The 21,066-nt window shown below is 37.3% G+C and overlaps 1 protein-coding gene across 1 annotated transcript; it reads right to left on the reverse strand.

The window, feature by feature from the left end:
- Positions 1-220: 220 nt before the first annotated feature.
- On the reverse strand, positions 221-12,964 carry LOC150042567 (vomeronasal type-2 receptor 116-like). The gene is made up of 8 exons (XM_090324470.1): positions 12,897-12,964; positions 12,445-12,685; positions 9,718-9,881; positions 6,203-6,491; positions 4,602-4,778; positions 3,705-3,932; positions 2,399-2,522; positions 221-1,143 (listed from the first exon to the last, which is right to left on the reverse strand). The coding sequence occupies exons 1-8, from the start codon at positions 12,962-12,964 to the stop codon at positions 221-223; spliced, it is 2,214 nt and encodes a 737-aa protein (XP_090180596.1).
- Positions 12,965-21,066: the final 8,102 nt, after the last annotated feature.

The following is a 21,066-nucleotide window of genomic DNA, read 5'->3' on the forward strand; positions in this document are numbered from 1 at the left end:
TATATAGAAAGATTGTATATACATATATACATACATACATACATACATATATACATATATATACAGATAAAATTAAATTTTACCTGCCTCTGGCTTCAATTTGTGGCTGAAATATTACTAGAGAACTTAGTGAGAGTTATTCATTGAGTGATTCCAACAATATAGACTAATACCCTCATGTAAAAAAGGAATCCAGCTGATAAAACATTTAGGTTTCATCTTAAGAGTGTTTATTTCTCCCAGTTTGTGTTTTGTCCCGGAGGCCAGGCAGAAAATTTCTATCTGGCCTTAACAAGATAATATAGCACTTGGGGACAAAGATGCAGCCCAGTAGCCCAACACTAGATGTCAATATTGAGAACATCTCGGTAGCAACCATTAACTTCCCCTTGGTACTGTTATAAACAGGCAGAAAAGTGAGCCAGACACTACAGAACAGTAACATGCTGAATGTCAGGAACTTGGCTTCATTGAAGGTGTCAGGGAGGTTCCTGGCCAGGAAAGCCACAATGAAACTGATCAGAGCCAGGAAGCCTAGGTATCCCAGGACAGAATAGAAAAGAGTGAGGGAGCCTGTGTTACACAGGATGATGACGTGACCATGTTCAGAGTGTGCATCTATATCAATGAATGGAGGAGAGGTTCCCAGCCAAATTCCACAGAGAGTCATCTGGATCAGGGTGCTGATGGGAATGATGAAATTAGGAGCTCCAGATACTAGCAGCTGCCTCATCCATCTCCCTGGAGAAGTGACCTTGAAGGCCAGAACTACAGTTAGAGTTTTGGCCAAGACCGAGGCAACAGCTATAGGGAACACAAGTCCAAATGTGACTTGCTGTAGAATGCAGGTGACTGTGTTGGGACGACCAATAAAAAGCAAGGAACAGAGAAACCTGAAGATGAGGCAGATGAGAAGGATGTAGCTGAGCATCTGGTTATTAGCCTTGACAATGGGGGTATTGTGATATTTCAGAAAGACCCCAAGAACAACCACTGTGAGTGTAGATAAACCAAGAGCCATGCAGGCCAAGACCATCCCAAGTGGTTCTCTAAAACCCAAGAAACTTTCAGCTCTTGGGAGGCATTGGTTTCTCTCTGTGTTGGCATACTGATGATCTGGGCACTTCATACAGTGCTCCATATCTGGTGAAAAATTAAGCATTAGTCACTTCCCAGGATGTAAAAGGAAATAAGGATCTCTCTATATAGAGGTAATTCCAAAATGTCAATACTTACTGGCCTGAAGTAAATATCACCAAGTACTACCAGACATGTAGTACATGTTATTTTTAGTACAAAATTATTTTTATGTCTTCATCATGTTCCCTCAGTTCTGCTCACATTCTCTTACTTTCATTCTGATTGAAACATTTTTTTACTTGCAGTGACTATCACACACTATTTGTTGTCATTTTTTCATACCTTCACAACTGTTTTCAGCACCTATCCATGATGTCATAATATTCCTGAATGTACAACTCAAATACCTCATTCAAAATCTTGGATAGTATAGCTTGCACTTCCCTCTCTGTCTCTTTGAAATATAGGTGTAGCGACCATTTCTTGAAGTTTTAGATTTACCTCTCCTATGCCTCTGTTAGGTGGTGGAGAACAGAGAATAAAATCACAGTTTGAACTGGTAAAATTATGCTATGTACAACACTTTTTTCTTCTTACCCCAAAGACAACTTACAGCACGTGCTCTATTACAAGAACAGTTGTGAATACAAGGAAATAAAGAGGTGAAAGTGTGTGTGTGTGTGTGTGTGTGTGTGTGTGTATACACATTATGTACACACACACAGATATATACATATATACATATAAATGTATATGTGTATAGAACATATTGGGTGTTGGTCGTGGGGCTTGAACTCTGGGCTTGGACGCTGTCCCTGAGCTCTTCAGCTCAAAGCTATTGCTCTACCCCTTGAGCCACAGTGCCATTTCTGGTTTTCTGGGTGTTAATTAGAGATAAGAGTCTCAAGAGTCTCAAGGATTTTGGTGCCTGGGCTAGCTTTGATCTGTAATCCTTCCTCAGATCTCAACCTGCTGAGTAGCTATGATTACAGTCATGAGCCACTGGTGCTCAGCCTTATTTTGTGTCTTAAATACAATTTTGAAGACATTGTACTTATCAAAGTATTGCTCAAAATATGATAGCAGTTTAACTTGTATCTCTGACAACCTGAATAAACATGCATACAGAAGAACAGAAAATTAACCCTATTTGTTTCATTCTTCAAGAAGCTTTATCATCTTTGTTGCAACTAGATTGTTAACTGATGGAAGGAAGAATTTGATTCTGAAATACTAATACAAAATATCTTCCATTGAACTCTATGTATTGGGAGAGTGTAGGAGAGAGTATAAATTTCTCCCTCAGTCATGGACTTACCTGTCTCATTAGCAATATCATCTTCTGAGCAAGGAGTGCAATCAAAGCAACAGGCAGCCTTTCCCACCTGAAGGGATTTCCTGAATCCAGGACTACAACTTTGACTGCAGACAGAGTTAGGACACTGACGGAAATATGATGAATGTGTGTAACTTCATAGAATTTTAACTAACATACCAAAAGATCCGTTGTTTTAAAGAAACTGGATGATCAAGCATCATATTTTATGCATGTAATCCAGTCAGTAAATTGAATTCTGTGATCATAAGAATGTCACATGATCACAAAAGTCTTATGAGTTATAGTCTTAGTCTCTAACCTGGTGAACTACTTGTTAGTAGAAAGTAAATGATTGTTAAGTAATGCACCTTCTATCTGGTGAATATAATGTAATCATTCTATTAATTGCAATAAAATATATTAAAAATTAAAAAAGAAAGTAAATATTATTGGTCAGCCCAGTGGAGCTCCCTTGAATTCACACCATTATATGGTGTCTCCTACTCACCTGTGAAATTGTGAAGAGCAAAGAGGAATATTCATCTTTGAAGATTTAGAAGATGCTCAGGCCTCCCTTTTAAATGATTTTGTGAATTCCACACTCACTATATTGTTTTTCTTTCTTTTCTAGAGTCCATGAAGTGAGAAAATTTTCACATAGCCCCTTTCAGTAATTTAATGATATAACCAAAGATGCCTAAGTAGCAAGGCAACTAACTATTGAATGAAACCACCACATAATAGGGCAAAAGAAAGCTATCATTCACATATGGGGATTCCTCAGGTACTTTGTCACAGTGTTATAAACATGCTAAAACATATTTAATTTATATTTTATGAAAATATTGTAAATCAACATTAGGAACTACTAATTTATTTTTTCACTTTAGTATTTATCCTGGAGCTTCAGTTGATGTCTGTGCACTGATCTTTGGATTTTCAATTATTTTCTTATTCGCTAAAGTATTCTACCACTTGATGCACAGGGTAATACAGACTTTTTGGTACTCATGTAAGATTTTCTGACAAGTCCAGCTATAAACTGACTTATTATCTTAACACTAAGTTTGGAAGTCTACTAAGTACATAGGATTCTGGGCGTGAGCTATGAGCAGCCAAATTTTTTATTTTTAGGTGGTTAAATGATGATAAGAGTCTACTACATGTTCTTGCTTGGATTGATCTCAGTCACCTGAGTAGTATTATTTCAGGAGTAAATTGCTGTTGTTCAACCAGAAACACATTTTAAGGGAGAGTTTCACTTATTTATGCATCATTGAAATAGTTATAATTAAATCGAACACACCTCTGTTGTTCCTATTGCCCACTGTACCATATCTTCAGCTAAAGAAAGCTGATGACCATGTAGAGCATATGGGGAAAATTTTCCTAACTTCACTTTAAGTTCAAGACCTTCTGGAAAACTCCAGATATTTACAATGTTATACTCCATCTCCAACTTCTTTTTCTCATCCAAAATCCCTTGATCTCCTGAAGGATTGTGAAATTGGATATTCTTCAGAAAATGATGCAGCTAAAAGGATCCAACATTTTATGGTTAAGACAGAAAACCTGAATTAAGAAACACTCCTGAATTCCTATAATTTTTATTTAGAATTCAAAAATAGCAGAGAACCATGATGATGTTAACCAGAAAAAAATCTATGGAGGAGTAAACACAATCTTTCTGAATCCATAGGAATGGAAGGCCTCTTTTCAAGAGAAACCAGTTCCACAGTCGTGCATAAGACAATTCTCAGTTGCCTAGCTAGAGTTTGCCACATGCACTAATTTTATGGATGTCTCTAGTTTGTGCTTCTTACATTATTAATGCCAAAAGTAGAAGGAAACTATGCTAGTTTTGAAAACTAGGTTTAATTCTATTCAGCATATCATCCTTCACTATTACATAAGAAATTCCCAGAGAAAAGGTGCATTTATACTTTACAGAACATCAACTATGGTATGTGGAAGTTGTTCATAAGTGAATTAATTTATAGAACATAGATTTAGTTTCTCCTTATTTCTGGACTGCTTTTCCTAAAGCACATGAACATGTGTCTGGAGTGCCTCAAAGACATTTAAACAAGTATAGTTTCTTGAGTTTTGGAAACATACCTGAAATATTTAACTTCATACAGTAAGAAAAACATCTAAGAAGTGACATTCCTCATTATATATGCCACTGAACAAAAGGCTTTACCTGTGCTGGAGAAGGCCCTGTCCCCTTTATATTTCCCATTGTTTGCACTTCTGTTTGATAAAGATGCAACTCATGCATAGCTTGGGCCACAGCATACACAGCGTTGTATATATTGTAACTATCTCCAGAGATAGTCATGTCAAAAATGTGCCCAGGTAGCCAATCCAAGGAAGCATCCTGAGGACAGTTCTCCCATTTAACACAGTCAGATTCAGAATTTGAGCAATTAAAAGAGAGAAACCATAGCCAAGCAAGGAAGAAGTCTTCTGGGTATTTGGAAGGATCAACTGCCTTAACAAACTTTGTGAATCCTGAAACATCTGGGTGATGGTGTGAAAAAAATGAGAGGTACATGGTATGAACCTAGCATAAAATATCTCTTCTTCATTGTTAAATCCCACTGTGAGTTCATGATACAAACTTTTCCTTTTATGAAATATTGCTCAACACACCTCATGAAATCTAGTAGGGATTCATTATCACCATATATAATGATGACACTTGCTGAAGATTTATTAATCTGAACATAAAGTGCCATGAATTTTAATGATAGGGCATAGGTTGGGATTGTTAGTTCAAATGCAGCACAAATGCTATTCTTGGCCATGCTATTCTATCCATCACAAACTTAATCATACTGTATACTGAGTTTTAACAGTTGATAGGTGAAAGGTAGGATTTTCTTTAAGTATTTAATAATTTTAATAGTTCACAACACATCCCTTAGCGCATTGCTGTTTGACCTTTTTAATTATTTCCATCAGCATTTCCCATCTATATCAACTCTACTCACCCTGATGCTCATAATCATCTTCACACATGCACACTGAATAATGTATATTGCAAAACTGTACTCCCAATTTTACTTCAATTTTGTATTTTCCCTTAACACCTACACCACTCCGACAAGATATACTTCATTTTCCTACTGTTCATTTTTAGATGTTTAGTTTATCAGAGAGGTTTTACTGTTGAATTCTTTATAAATGCAAAAAATAGGATGGTCAGTATTTATTTTATAATTCCTGTTCATATTTTAGATTTAACTTGCAGATATGAGAGATACATGCCCCTTTTCTCTTTCTGAGGATGACTTACTTCATTCTACATAATATCATACATGGAGCTGTGTCAGGGGGCTGGAGGTAATAGTACAAGGGTAGACTCAGGGTCTCATGCAATTCCTTGGCATTTTCTCTCAAGTCTAGCACTCTACAGCTTGAACCCCATTTTATTTTCTGCTTCTTGCTGGTGAACTGGTGTTAACTCTTCTATGCAATTAGGATTAGAGTTGTGAACCACTAGTACCCAGCTCAACCTAACCTTCAACTTTAAAAATCTTTAACATTTTCTGATTTTTAAAGAAAATAGTGGATAAGGCTTAAAATTTCAAATAATCCATTTGTGTACTCTACATTTTTCCAAAATCTATGCTGAACAATGAGAGTATAATTCCATTACCTTGAAATCCTACTCTTTCTTATCACGAAATTTGATAGGATCATGAATCTAGTCTCTTCATATCATTTGTTTCTTATATGTGAAATGGCACCAAATGAGACATTTTTTTAAATTTCACTCAATTCTTCCCCCCCCCTTACCTGTGGAAATCTGTAGAGATCCAGAATTGTCCCAATTTGGGCAGATGTTAATCCTGATGGTCCTGTAAGTACTGCTACAGTCTTGCTGTCTCTCATACAAGAGTAGTTTGGAACGATGTAATTATCAAAGAGGGTAATGAAAAGATTTTTAAACACATTCCAAGCTTCAGTTTGAACATTACAGATATTGAACCCCAGAGTCAAGTTATATAAAAGTGCAGGGTTTTTGTTGATCTCTTCGATAGCAAAAGCCAAGTCCAAAATGAACTGGTAGTTCTTGAAGATAAACCTGGGAAATGAGTATTGAAATTTGGCAGACATACTTCAAACAACACAACTTTGATGGATTAAATGCTTGCTTCTCTTCAAATGACCATGTTAACATTACCATCGATTGGGGTTTAATAGGAATGTATTGTCTTATAATTTTTGCCAGTCCTGAAGATTAAACTCAGGGCCTGAGCACTGTCTGTGGGTATTCTCAAAGCCAGAGCTCTACCACTTGAGTCAAAACACCACTTTCTGGCTTTCCTGTGTATGTGGTACTGGGGAATCAAACCTGGGTCTTTGTGCATGGTAGGCAAACACTCTACCACTAGGCCAAACTCCTGGCCCTATCTTCTGCTTTCTATAGCATTAGATGAAGATAGGCATGAGATCCAGAAACTTAAGCTGAGAGACACCATGTTCATTCTCCATTACTTCAGGCACTACAGCAAAATCCTTTTATCCATCAAGTATGTATTACCATCAAATATGGATTATGCTTTCATGAGACCCCCAAAATTCTATGGCCTTTATCTTGGAGTAGCTAGCTCCACTGTAAAAAAATCTTATGTCTTGAGTCACTCAATTTATGTTGTGATGACATCAAGCATACAAAAACTCAAGAGAAGCAGTGTAAGCTGGAGGTGCATGCTAGTAATAGGGTATGTAAATGTCATTCTCTTGTAGTTGTTAGTAAGTAGACACTTTGGATACATTAATTAATTTGTTCATTGTATTCTGAAAACATACAATTTATTAGAAAAATTTCTTAAGGAAAGAGCCTGCAGGTTATTACCTTGAAGTATCCTGTAGAGATAGAACAAGTTTACATTTTCCTAGCTTATTTTCTTTTTTCATGAAGTTCTGCACATAAATCCCATGACAAGTATAAATTTCTCATTTAAATGATGTCTTTTAAAATACATTGACACATATTAACATCTGGTCCTATTAGTCAATCATGCACATTTATAGCGATATCTAGCTCTGTATGGAACCGACCAGCCAGTTTTGATGTGATTGTTCCCGAAACGCAGAGGTAGCTTCTGAAAAACATTGCTTAAGTTTCTAGTAGAAAATACATGAAAACAGAAGGAAATTTGTTCCAAAAGAACTGAGTTCACAATGGACTCTTTTAAAATATAATACTAAGTAATAGACAAAATAAAAATTTGAAAATCCAAAAGAATTAGGGTTTCAATGATGTATATAAAAACTAAAAACTGGAGATACTTCAAATAATTAAAACATAGCTGTATCTGTCATTCTAACTTAACAGGATCCTGATATTTAAGTATCTTTAGTAAAAGCCACCTAGGGTAGAAAAACCAATTGACATTCTTATATCCAGTTAATCAACATAAGCAGAAGTGGAGATGTGGCACAAGTGGTAGAGTATCAGCCTTGAGAGAAAAGCCAATCATGAGTGTAAAGCAAACTAAACATTAGTGGCTCATACCTGTAATTTTACCAATATAACAAAGCTGAAAATGAACGGTAAAAATTAGAGATATGAGAGAGAAAAAAGGATGTGGGAGAAGGTGTAAAATAGTCACCAATAGAGAAGGTGACTGCAATCAATGTAAGTGCTATGATAATAGAAATATAATAGGAGCCAGACAGTTGGCAGAGTACCATAATTTATAATAATATAATAATGTTTTTGGAACATCAGTGGGTGTAGAATTGAGTTACCTATCGAACTTACTAATATCTAATTGCAGTAGACCACTTATCTACAGAAAAGACATTCATGAGCAAATATTGCTATGTGTGCTCAATACAACGCATAAAATTTCACTTAATCCAAACTACACTTTTCTTCATATCTATGGATATCTAAGAAACACCCACCGGCTGAAAGTATAACATTTAATGTTTCTTAGAATGCTAATAATAATACTCAGACATATTCTGGGAAATTAAGAGAAGGAAAATCAACAAAACATGGGTAATTAGAGGGGAGTAAGTAAAATGTGCTAAGCTGGGTACTGATGCTTCATGCCTGTATTTCTAATTTCTCTTGAAGCTGACATCTGAGGATCATGCACTTAACTCATCTTAGGCTGGGTGTATGAGAGATTCTTAATTTAATGTTAACAACCAAAAGTACCAGATATGAACCTGTGGCTCAAATGGAAGAGCAATATCCTTGAGCGAATTAGTTCAGGAACAGTTCCCAATAGCAGCAGAACAGAAATACAGATAAGCAAACATACCAGCACCATATAAAGATACACATTTTCTATACCAGGGAAGAGAATAATTTTTAGCAATGCCACCTTGTCTTCAAACTATGGGAGGCAATCTCAGGATACACTTGTCAAACAAGCAATTGAGAAGAATGAAAATATAGAGGCAATGACATCTTATCCTGCAACAGGCAAGGAATATGTTTCCAGATTATCATGAAATTCTGTTCTTTTTTTCAAGTTATTTTCTTTAATGCAGCCATTTATTAGTGAGAGATATTTATTACTGTTTATGTCTAGATTGTGAAGCATATCTGACATGAAATAATGATACAAGGCTTAGTTGGAAACAGTGATTACTTACCTAAAATAAAGTGTGTGTGTGTGTGTGTGTGTGTGTACGTGTGTCTGTTTCTTCTAGAGCATGAAATCAGTGGCAAAATGTTCTCCTTGAGTTTATGTTCTCAAGCCTAGAACTCTGGCATTTCAGTTACAGGTCTCCTTCCATATTTGGGTGGTCAATTGAAGATAAATGTCTCACAGGCTGGCTACATGCCTCAATCATCAGACAGAAGGCTCCTTAGTAGTTAGAATCACAGTCCTAAGCCACTACCCTACAATAATAATTTTTATAACTGCCCTCACAATGTAAGTATTAGCGAATAAATCTCAGAACATTGATCATCATGGAAGGAATTGTGTCTGCAGCCTTTAGTACAGAACTCATGCCATTGATTCAGTTTGTTTGTAATAGCATTACTTCATCTTCTACAGTGGCAGCTGGTGTGGAGGAGATACAGGGAATCTGGAATAAAGTGTAGAGGTTACAGCCCTGGAATAATGGCAAACCCCAAGTCCTCTCCTAACACCAGATAGAAAATTACTCCACAGTAGATACAAGATAATACAATGAAAGTAATGTACTTCTTGTGCATAGGGATGGGAGTTCAGGGTAGAGAACACAGAGAACATTCATGTGTGCACCTGGAGTTCTCACAGCCTTAGTTTATACTGAAAATAAAACAGTACATGAAAAGGCAATGTTGAGTTACTTACGGCTTGTTCTCTTCATGACTAGAAGCATCACCAGTACTGCCTTCTGTTCCCAAAGTGTAGAGAGGGAAAAACCCAGAAATCATCACATCTCCATCCATTTGTGCTCGGTGTTTCATTGTAGAAAAGCAGCTATTGCCAGCCAAGGACCAGACAGGGCGTGAAAGCTGGAGAACAATGAGTGTGAAAATCAAAAGGCACATCCCTGAAGCATCTACACAGCTGAAATTCTGGGTAGAAGTGAAGCCCATAATGTCAGATATGTATAACAATATATTTATATATATATATATGCACATGTGTCTTTTTACTGACAGAGATGTGCGCTGTAGCTTACCTTTCATTGAAGCCTCTTGTGACTTCTCAGGAAGAGCTGGCAAAACCCTTCCCTGAGGCTCTACATCTGCTGCCTTGGAACCAGGAGAAAAACATGAGTTGAAAAATATGATTGCAGATTATCCTTCTTCAGCCCTAGGGCGATGCATTTCCACAAAGACTGCAGATAATGGTACCCGAGGGATGAAGTCATCTTTGGTCCAACATTTGTGTTAAGAAACTATTTCCATGAAAGCAATTGGATTGTATCAGAGGATGTCATGTCAGATGCAGAGTGAAATGGTCAGAAAAAAAGTCTTAGCTAGTGACATATCAACCAAGTTTATTATTTTACCATACCCATATGGTCAAGTTACACATCCAATTGCCCTAATAGCCACAGAACATTGCTAGCTGGATTCAAGCAAGTTCCAATAAAAATTCCATATACAGAGCCTCCATGAATGCATCCATTTTGTATTGTATTAGGAGGCAATGATAGCAATGAAATTAGTAATTTCAAATCAATAAGTTAATGCCAAAATTGGGTTGTGCATACACATTTTGAATTTTCTTTTTTAAACAGATATTTTGAGTAAACTTTACATATATATATGAGATATTTTCGTGATGTATATGTCTGAAAATATGAGTACATGGAATACTTCTCCATCACAATATATTACAAACAACACTCTATTTTCTGCTTGATAAAATAGAACCAAATTCCATAAAATCATGTACTTGGCCCTTAAGAACAGAGCTACTTCAAGGCTATAACACATTCTGTACTTTCTAATAAGATTCCAATTGTCTATTATAATAGTACATTCATTTAATTTTATAGAATTTGTACCACTTATTTCTAAAATTCTCATCATATATTATTAAGACATGTACGTGTGTGTGTGCATGCAATGGGAACTCAGACTACAAAAAATATAGTTTCTTGTAAAAAATACATAACAATTTTCTTATCACATGCATTACCTAGTATTAATCATGTGTTGGTTTCCCATTTACCTTTATTTTTGGCAGCATATATTCTTAGTCTTCTTGATAGATTGTCACTGGAGTGAGATAAAAGACAGTGTTGCGGGATGGGAGGGTGACCTAGTGGTAGAGTGCTTACCTAGTATGCACAAAGCCCTGGTTTGAGTCCTTGGTGCAACGGTGAGGGACCATGATAAACTATTTTAATTCATCTAGATTTACTGTAAAGCAACATAGCTGATGAAAGTGTTGCCATGATAGGGTGTAAATGTGCAGACAAAGAACAAAGAACTAGGCCCAAGCCTAAGTCTTGCTTCCCTGCCAATGAGTTGCAGTTTCCTGAAAGTTCTCTGCCATATCATAATATTAGGTCTCCCAACAACAACCACAGAAAGTCAGAGAATATGGGCATAAAACAACTGTTTGGGGAAGACTTCAGAACCAATCAAAACACAAATGATCTTTTTGTTCAAATTCTGTCCATCCAGGGTATACTGTCAAGGGACCTCCCCTAACCTCCTACCGTCGAGAATAAAAACCACTTCCCCACGCCTTTTGAGAATCACTCCCAGATGGCCCTGCTACTTTAGGATGTGCTAGTGTGAGTCCAGGCTGGAGCTTGCCCTGCAATAAAGACCCTTTTGCTTTTTGCACCTGTAGTGGTCTCCTGGTGTTCTTTGAGGATTCCTCTATCTGGAGATTTCAATGAAAACAAAAAAAATAAGAAAGTAGTGTGGTGGCTATATATATTATATATACACAATAGATTTCTATGTTTCTATCAGAAAGAAATACTTTTCAAATTTTATAATTAAATGGAAAGACTGGGAACTTTTTAATTATGATCAGTAAATCAGACCCACAGATACAACAGTGCAATCCTAGCTTTGGAAAACCTCAAGGATAATGCTCTGAGTTCAAGCTGCAAGGCTAGCAAAACAAATTTCCATGTTGAGTAGGAGTTGGCCAAAATAGAATAGGGAAAAGTAAAACTCTCTCCACAGAAGAAGAGTTTTAGTTTCCCCACAGGATTTACACATTTAGGAACTCACACCAAGTAAGATTTAATTCTCCAGATAGGGGCTGGCAGTTTGGCCTAGTGGTAGAGTGCTTGCCTAGCATACACGAAGACACGGGTTCAATTCCTCGGTACCACATACATAGAAAATATGCCAGAAGTGGTGCTGTGGCTCAAGTGGTAGAGCTGTAGCCTTGAGAAAAACCCAAGGACAAAATCTCAGGCCCTGAGCACAAGCCCAGGACTGGCAAAAAAAGTCATTTAATTCTCCAGATATAAATCAAAGAATGGGTGAGCTGAGTCAGGGAAGTAACCATGACAACGTTGGCCTAGCATGTGGGCTTCAGCTGTTCCTTCAGTATGAATTTAACCAGAAGAAAAGGGAGACCAAAGCTCATCCATACAGTTGGTTGCTCGCCCCCCAGCCGTCCTGGATCCCCTACCCAACCATTGACCACCTGGCCAATGACCCCAAGGTGGTGGGGAGGGAAGAGCAAGGCTGGCAGCAGGCCAGCAACAATGCTGAATTTCTGGGAGGGCCCCCAACTGTTCGAGGAAGAACATGCAGTCTGACCTGCCTTTTTTCTGGTTCCCACAGGACCTGGATAGATGCCAGAAGTGGGTGGAGAATTGTAGGTGAGCAGACTTGGAACATAAAACCCTTGATCAGGTGAATACACATGATTCACAGAGACCTCAATGATCTGTAGAACTAGTCCTCACAGGACATTTGAACGGTTTCTATGTTGGACTGTGGCTGACTAAGCAGTGGGCTCCTATTCCACCCACTTAAATTCATGCAAAGCCCACCAGCTGGCCTCTCTCTGCTACTGTTGCCACCTCTGACTTAGCTCACCTTTTCTTTGGAGACGACCTCTGTATCATTATAGCTTCCTTGATGTGACTCCTTAGACTAGAAAGCATACGGCGAACCTAAAACTCTTCTATGGAGAGATACTAGTTGATCATTGGAGACATAATTTCTTCCCTGCTCTCTTTCCATTGTCTTCTCCTACTTGATGTGGAATTTTTCTCACTCTGATCATGATGTCTTTCAGGAAGTCTAATAATATATGCTGCCAAGATTAAGGGCAAAGGAACAAACACATGATTCAAGTAGGTTACACAAGGAAGTATAAAGAGCTTTATGATATTAAGCATGGCCACTAACTTGTGGGAATGAGGCCCATTGCACATATATATGTATTTGTTTCTATATGAGCTCTTTGTATGGTTAACTTACAGTAATAAATTTTTAAAATTTTAAGTGATAAAAAGATCCTATAAGAAACCTCCACACTACTTTCGTGAGTGGCTGAATTAGCTTACAATCCCACCAGCAGTGCAGTAGGGTTCCTTTATCTCCACAACGCTGCAAGCATCTGTCATTGTCTAAGTTCCAAATATTGGCAATTCTTTTGGGGTAAGATGGCATCTTAAGGTTGTTTTTATTTGCATTTCCTTTATGACCATGGATGATGAGAATTTTCTCATATGCTTTCTGCCATTTTAACCTCTTCTTTTGATAAATCTCTCTTTTCTATCCTGAACATCATAACCCAGGATATGATAAGGACACCTGCTCAGTTATGTTCATCTCTGCACTATTCACAATAGCCAAGAAATGGAAATAATCCAGATGCCCTACTTCAGATGAATGGATAAAAAAATGTGAGATATATATATATATGTACATATATATATAATGGAATACTACATAACCAACAGACAAGATAAAATATTGGCATTTCCAGGGATATGGGTGAATCTAGAGCAAATCATGTTGAGTGAGGTCAAGACCAAAGAACAAAAGGCACATGGTGTCCTTAATATTTGGCTATTAGATCCAAACAATACAAGAGCAGTGACTCAATATTTACATTACCAATGTTATGGACAAAGCATTAGAAATATAAACACAACTGCAGAGACATAAATATTTGTGACTCTAAAAAAAGATCAATGTATGTGAACTAATGTACCTTCTATCTGGCAAATATAATGTAACCCTTCTATTAATTACTATAAAAATATATGAGAAAAAATCCTATAAAATATAATGAACAGGCTATTACAATAGAATGGATTTCTCATTAGACAGTACAGAATGGGATTACAATCCTGAAGTAAATCTGTTTTCAAGGGCCATTGAGGTGTCTGCATTGAAAATGTGTCTAATATATTTTGAGAAGTAGAAACAGAGATGTAATATTAAGGCTTTTAATAGAGAATATTTTATTCTATTATCACATGTTCTCAGACAAGTACATCATGAAAAATACTGGTTTCTTTGTGTACAAAGTTCAGTAAAAGTTACCAGTTTTGTTGGGGGCTGAGTGTGGAGTCAGCCTGAGCTTGCACTTGCACTACTGATTAAGCTAAGCACACAAGGAGATGAGCTGTCATGAAAAACAACTTGTATCATAATGAATGACACCATGCTTACCAACTTTGAGCTGTGTCAACAGTGTTGTAAACTTTCTGTCTTTATTGCTTCTTGCTGGGGTGCTATGTGTGAAACTTGCTTGTTCTTTTGTATGAAAGTAACCCCTGGATGTTTCCTGTTTCTAAGATGGTATTTAAGACTAGAATAAAAAATAAATGGTGCTACAGTATAAATCTGCAGTCTCTTTAGGCTCCAGTCTTAAGCTGTAGACCTCGTGACCTCATCTGTTTCTTGTGTTTTTCTTCTCATCCTCACCCCATAAATCAGGAATTCTGCCATGATGCCAGCTGGCTCTGGCACAGTTTGGAGGAGAAATTTCTTAATACAAACATACAACACATTTATGACAATGACTTTATTGACAAGAAATTGCTGGTTTCATCAGCATCATTGCTGATGTAGCCAATATTATATGGCTGCTTTTGTGGAGGCCTCTGTACAATAGCTTGAATCAAATAGTAATCTGTGGATCTTATGGCAATTTGGTGTGCAAATTGACTATCTGTGTATGATGGCCTAATAATTTTGGTTGACATGTCACTAGGAAAGAATTTTTTAGCAATTTCTTTTTTTCATGTATTTTTATTGTAATTAATAGAAGGGTTACATGATATTTGCCAGATAGAAGGTGCATTAATTCACATACATTGATGTGCATTTGATGTAGCATCCTCTGATGCAATCCAGTTGCATCATCCTAAATGGTTTTCATGCAAATAGTTCCTTGTCACAGATGTTGAACCAAATTTATCAAAGGTAACTTCCTTCCTGGGGCCTCACTGTGATATTGGAGGAAACCCATATCACATGAGATGAACAAGGAGATCTGCAAACATGTTTTCCAAGTCGTGGTATTCTCCAGGATGCAAAGCCACAGCTGCAGAGCCTCAATAAAAGAGTTTTACATATTCCTCCTGTGGCTTCACCAAAGGTTTTGGTTGAAGATGGGCTACAGTGTCAATACAAAGACAAAAGTGCACCTATACAAAGATATATGAGCTTACATACCTGACACTGTGGGCAACTTCTAGCCAGAATTTCAGCTGGACAGATATTTCAGAGATGTGTCATTTGATTTTACATTCAGTCTTCTCCAGCTTCCCCTCCCTGTCAGGTCCTTGGCTGGAACTAGCTGCTTTTCTACAATGAAACATTGAGCATACGTGGATGGAAATGTGATGATTTCTGGGTTTTTCCTTCTTTACACACGGGAAACAAATGGCAGTAACAGTGATGCTACCAGGGCTGAACATACAAGCCATAAGTAACTCAATATTTTATTTCCATTTACAATTTTGTTCTCAAGATGGGAAGCAGGTGAGGGAAGTCTAGGTACACATATGATATTATCCATCTGTACTACCATGACATCCTACTCCCTATGCACTGGAAACAGTTTATTTTCATTGCTTTATTTTGAATCTATTTGTGGCAATATTCTGCCTGCTAGTAGGAGAGCACTCTGGTTTCCTTCCCTTCTATGTTTGTAAGCTCCTCACTTTCAGCATTACTTTATCCACTCCATCCAAGCTGTCATTGCACGGGATTAAATGATGCTATTACTACCAACCAGAGTCAGTGGCATGAGTTCTATACTAAAAGGCTTCAGAAACATTTCCTTCCTCACAGACAAGTTGTCTGCGAAGATCTCTTTGGTAACTTGTATTGTGAGTATAGTAATAAAAATTTTACTGTAGTCTGGTGCCTCATGACCGTCTATACTTTACTATGCTGTAGGCTGGTATTTGTGGAGCAAGGTCTGAAGCAAGCACCAACATAAAAATCCATGAGACTTTTATCCAATTATCACGAAGTTATTCATATAGATACATGTATTGCTGCAAATAGAAATTGGTAAGTTAGAGATTTGATTCAACTCTACATCCCTTGATTCTCCAAATTTTTTTCTCAATTGTTATACAATAGGGTACTTTTGCCACCTAACTGATTCATATTGTACTACCTTAGATGCTATGTACTTTGATTGTATTTATGGCCATGTTTATACCTTGTCGCACATCATTTTTTCTCTCTCATTTCACTTGACCCACTCCTCCACTTCTGGCTTATCATTGGTAACCTGCATATAAAAGTGTCATGGAATTTACTGCTCCAGCTTGTCTTCATAGAGGCTCTTTAGATATTATCCTCCTGGTCAGCTATGATTACAGGAACAAATAGTTTTAATTTCCTGAGGTATCCACAATTTATAATTTTTACCATCAAAACAGCTGCAATTCTTTTTTATTTTTCTTTTGTTTGTGACTTAGTACAAATTATATTTTGAAAGGGTTCCATTGTGATTTTTTTCCATAGAAGTGCTCAGTACATTTGGAATAAATTTACTTTCTAAATTTACCTTCTCCTTCATAGATTTTATATTAAAGAAATTAAGCAATGATTTTCAGAATCAAGCTCTGTGATCCAGAACATTAGCATTAACACTGACTGTTTCATTTTATAGAGATAATTCTAGATACAAATGTGCATGAATGACTAGTTGGAATGTAAATTATCTACCTATGAATATATTTGTAATGTTATCACTGAAATGAGAAGCCTCTAGTTTTCATGGTATTTGCTCGAAAATCTTTACCGACATGTAAATAAGCAATGAAAATGTGAACTCATAGTGCCTCTATGGGACGCTTTGAGGTACTAATCAGCAAGTTCTCTCCTTACAATGTTATTTCTTCACTTGTTGTTGCAGGTGTTTAATTAAAAATTAAATACTATACCAGAAATACATACTCCTTAACGTCTACAACAGAGGAACAGCACTTACATACATTGTGTCTAGCATGCAAATCCAGCTCAGTTCATATCTCTTCATTTTTATAGGCTTCATGTCATCATAACATAAACTGGACGGTCTCAAAACTAGATTTTTCACATAGGTAGAGCTAGTGAGTCCAAGATAACGGTAATCGAATATGTGGTATCTGCTGAAAGCCCACTCTATTGTTAATGGATGACAGGTTTTGTGGGTGTGCATCTGTTAATAGAGAACTTTCTCTGCTGAAATAAGTTTCTAAATCTCATTCATGAAAAATTCTCTTCAAGTCCTTACATAATCCTATATAAACTGCATTCATGTACCATTCCCATTGTGGGTTCATATTTATACATACTCATTGGCAAAGGAGCAAGCATTCAATCCATCAAAATCATGAGCTTTGAAGTACTCCTAAATTTGTATACTCTGTTCACAGATGTATCTTTATTGAAGTAATTCTAAATTTCAGTGCTCTGTTCACATTTATCTTTAAGAACTACCAATTTGCTTTGGCCTTGACTTTTGCTATGAAGAGATCAATGAAAACCCTGATCTTTACATAACTTGAGTCTGGGGTTTGATGTATGTAATGTTCAATGTGAGGCTTGGAAAGCATTTAAAAATCCCTTCAACAGCCTCTTGGGGAACTGTAACATTCCAAACTACTCCTATATGAGAGAGAGAGAGATCAAATCTCTAGCAGCACTTACAGGACCATCGAGATTAACAATTGCTCAAGTTGGGACACTTTTGGAAATCTACCATTTTCCACAAGTAAGGGTGGGAGGAGTGGAGTGATACTGTTTAAATGTCAAGTTTGGTATTAGAAAATTATATGAAGAGACTTGATTTATGAGCATATCAAATTGGTAATATTAAAACATAATAATTGAAGATAATGGGAAATATTGTCCAATTTCTTGGCAAAGATGACGGAAAAGTGGAGCATATAAATGGAGTTTTTTGAAGTTTTTAGCTTTATCAATTATTTTCTTTAAGCTACAAGGAAATGAAAAATGAAAAATGAAAATAGAATATAAAGGCATTTTGAGCTGGTGCTTTTGGCTACAATGGAATCTTAGCTACGCAAAAGTTATATTCCTAATTCAAAAAAAGAAAGGAGGAATATGTGGTTGAAGTGGTACAATGATACCTGTGTTATTTATTCACAATGGAATTCTATGCTGCTATCAGAAAGAATGACATCGCCCCATTTTTAAGGAAATGGAATGGCTTAGAAAAAATCATATTAAGGGCAGTAAGCCAGACTCAAAGGAACATAGGCTCAATGGTTTCCCTCATTTGTCATAATCAGTAGAAACTTTGGTCTCTCCTATCAGAGATTTACAATACAACAAAACCTAGATACATAATGCCATATAGTATGATGCTAAATGAAAGACCTCCAGGATATAGAAACAAAAGCCATATGATGCGTGATTGTTGTCCTTAATGTACTATGTTATCTCTCATCACTTTTGCTGTCCCTTAGTCTGGTTTCTTTTAAAAGACATCCTCATACTAGACATTTCTTAAAGACTTAATACTAATGAATTGACTTCCTTGAAATTACATTGAAAGCTATGTATTGGGGGTTCATATTTGTAATCATAGTTATTCAGGAGAGTGGGATCTGAGTACAAAGCCAGCTCAGGTAGAGAGGATCATGAGGCTCTTATTTACAACTAACTAACATAAAGCCTAAAGTGGAGCTATAGCTCAAGAGTGAAGCACCATCCTTGAGTGAAAAAACTAAGAGACAGAACTTAGGCTCTGAATTCAAGCTCCAGGACTGGCACACACACAGACACACAGACACACAGACACACAGACACACACTTGCACACACAGATGTGTGTTATGGATATGAAACTAAGACTATGATGTATGTATGAATCTTCTATCTTGTACATTTAATTTAGTTTTTTTTGCCAGTCCTGGGGCTTGAACTGAGGGCCTGGGCATTGTTCATCGACACTTTTTCCTCAAGACTAGCGCTCTGCCACTTGAACTATAACACAAATTTCAGCTTTTTCTGTGTATGTGATACCCAGGTATTGAATCCAGGATTTCAAGCATGCTAGGCTAGTACTATACCACTAGGCTAGGCTCCTAGCACCCCCATCTGACTATCTTCTACTTATTGCTATCTATCTATCATCCACCCAACCATTTATTGCCGGGGCCAACCGGCAGCAAACCAGGGTTCGCAGATTGGGATTCCTGAAATAGGGGGCAAGGACTAGGAAAAAATAGAAGAGAGACAAACAGATGCAGTTCAGGAGGGCTACAGCCCAAATCAGGAGCCACAGCTTAAGAAGCCTGTAGCCCAAGACCGTAGCCCCGTTTAATTCCAGTTCTCAATCTTAGATACACTTCTTTAAAATAGGGAACTGCCAGGGGCTACATTCGTACAAACAGTATCAAGTCTGAAATAGGTTGAATGAGAAGCTATCAAGTCCCAAACAGGTTAAATGAGAAGCTATTGACACAGCCCAAAATCATGATAAGAGCTTACTTCCCTGTGTACTCAATTGTGCGGGTCCAAGGTCACTGACCCCACAGTCACGGTCACTGACCCCACAGTCAGTCCCCAACATCTCCCCCGTCTTTATTTTAAAAGAAACACAAGTGCAATTTTTTACTCTTTTCTATACCCCTAATTTATCCTGTCACATTTTACAAAAATGACTTTGGTCCCTTGGTCTAACGGGGATTGATGGGCGGAGATTCAACTTCTGTGACTTCTTCAAGCTGACTCAGGGGTGTTGTCTCTGTGCTTGACCAGGGACCTTAAGAAGCCTAGCCTGTTTTATCAAGGGGTTGCAAGGATTAGATATTAGGAACAATAATTTACTCCACACTAGAGATCATATTTGACATTTAACAACTGCACAAACCATCTTTGGCTACAATAGTGTAGCTTACATAGCACCCATTTGCAAAGGCTTTTTCTTGATTGTCTGGGGAACTAAATTTCTGCAACCTTAAACAATGCTTTAGTTGTCAGATCCACAAACTTTCCTGAATTTGTGGCTGGAGTCAAATCAAACTTTACTCAGTTAGAACTTTAAACTACCACTATCACAGATGATTGACAAGTTCCTGCCCAGTTATGAAAGGCATGGGCATTAGTAAGGCATGCTTACAAACTATTCTATGACCTCCCGGCTCTGATTAATATTGAATGGCCAAGCACGAGTGACTCTAGGATCTGACACCATCTCTGCCATCCACGCAGAGGCTTTCTGCATCTGGATACTTCATTGTCCCAGTAGTGTCTCTCCACACAGGGATAAACATCCCATGGGCATTTCACTTGCTTGGTTGCTGGACTTGAACTCGGGGTCTGGGTACTGTCCCTCAGCTCTCCAGCTCAAGGCTAGCACTCTGCCACTTTGAGCTCCAAAGCAACTCTGCCTCAATTAGCACTCTGCTGCCAGATTAGACACCACAGTCTCACAGGGACTTTGCTTTGCCCGGGGTTGGCTCAGAACTGCAGTTTTCAGATCAGTGAGTCCTACAAAAGGCCACGTTACTCCAATTAAAGCAACAAGGTGGTCAACACAGAAATAGTCTCTAAGCATGAGCTTACCTAGAACCTGGTAAAAGCCAAAGTTACATCTGAATAAGGATTGCTGTTCTTCTCCATGGGCAGCTGGAAGTTATTTTGGTAGTCCTGATTTTCCTTTTTTCTCTTTCTTTAAACATTTAAGACAACTTCACTTTCAAATATTATTCAGAAACCCATTTCTAATGTTCTTTAAAACGTTTACACTTTTTAACTTAAACACTTAACATTTT

This window comes from Megascapheus bottae, chromosome 35, assembly GCF_031878675.1.
Source record: "Megascapheus bottae isolate mThoBot1 chromosome 35, mThoBot2.hap1, whole genome shotgun sequence".
NCBI classification, from domain to species: domain Eukaryota; kingdom Metazoa; phylum Chordata; class Mammalia; order Rodentia; family Geomyidae; genus Megascapheus; species Megascapheus bottae.

What these genes read in the sequence shown, in the direction of transcription:
- LOC150042567 (XM_090324470.1), bottom strand. Translation starts at nt 12,964, where the DNA reads ATGCTTTCTAGTCTAAGGAGTCACATCAAGGAAGCTATAATGATACAG. An exon ending in AGGTCGTCTCCAAAGAAAAG is followed by an intron (nt 12,686 to 12,896) that starts GTGAGCTAAGTC and finishes TTATGTTCCAAG; the next exon opens with TCTGCTCACCTACAATTCTC. An exon ending in TGGGGGGCGAGCAACCAACT is followed by an intron (nt 9,882 to 12,444) that starts GTATGGATGAGC and finishes ATTGTTCTCCAG; the next exon opens with CTTTCACGCCCTGTCTGGTC.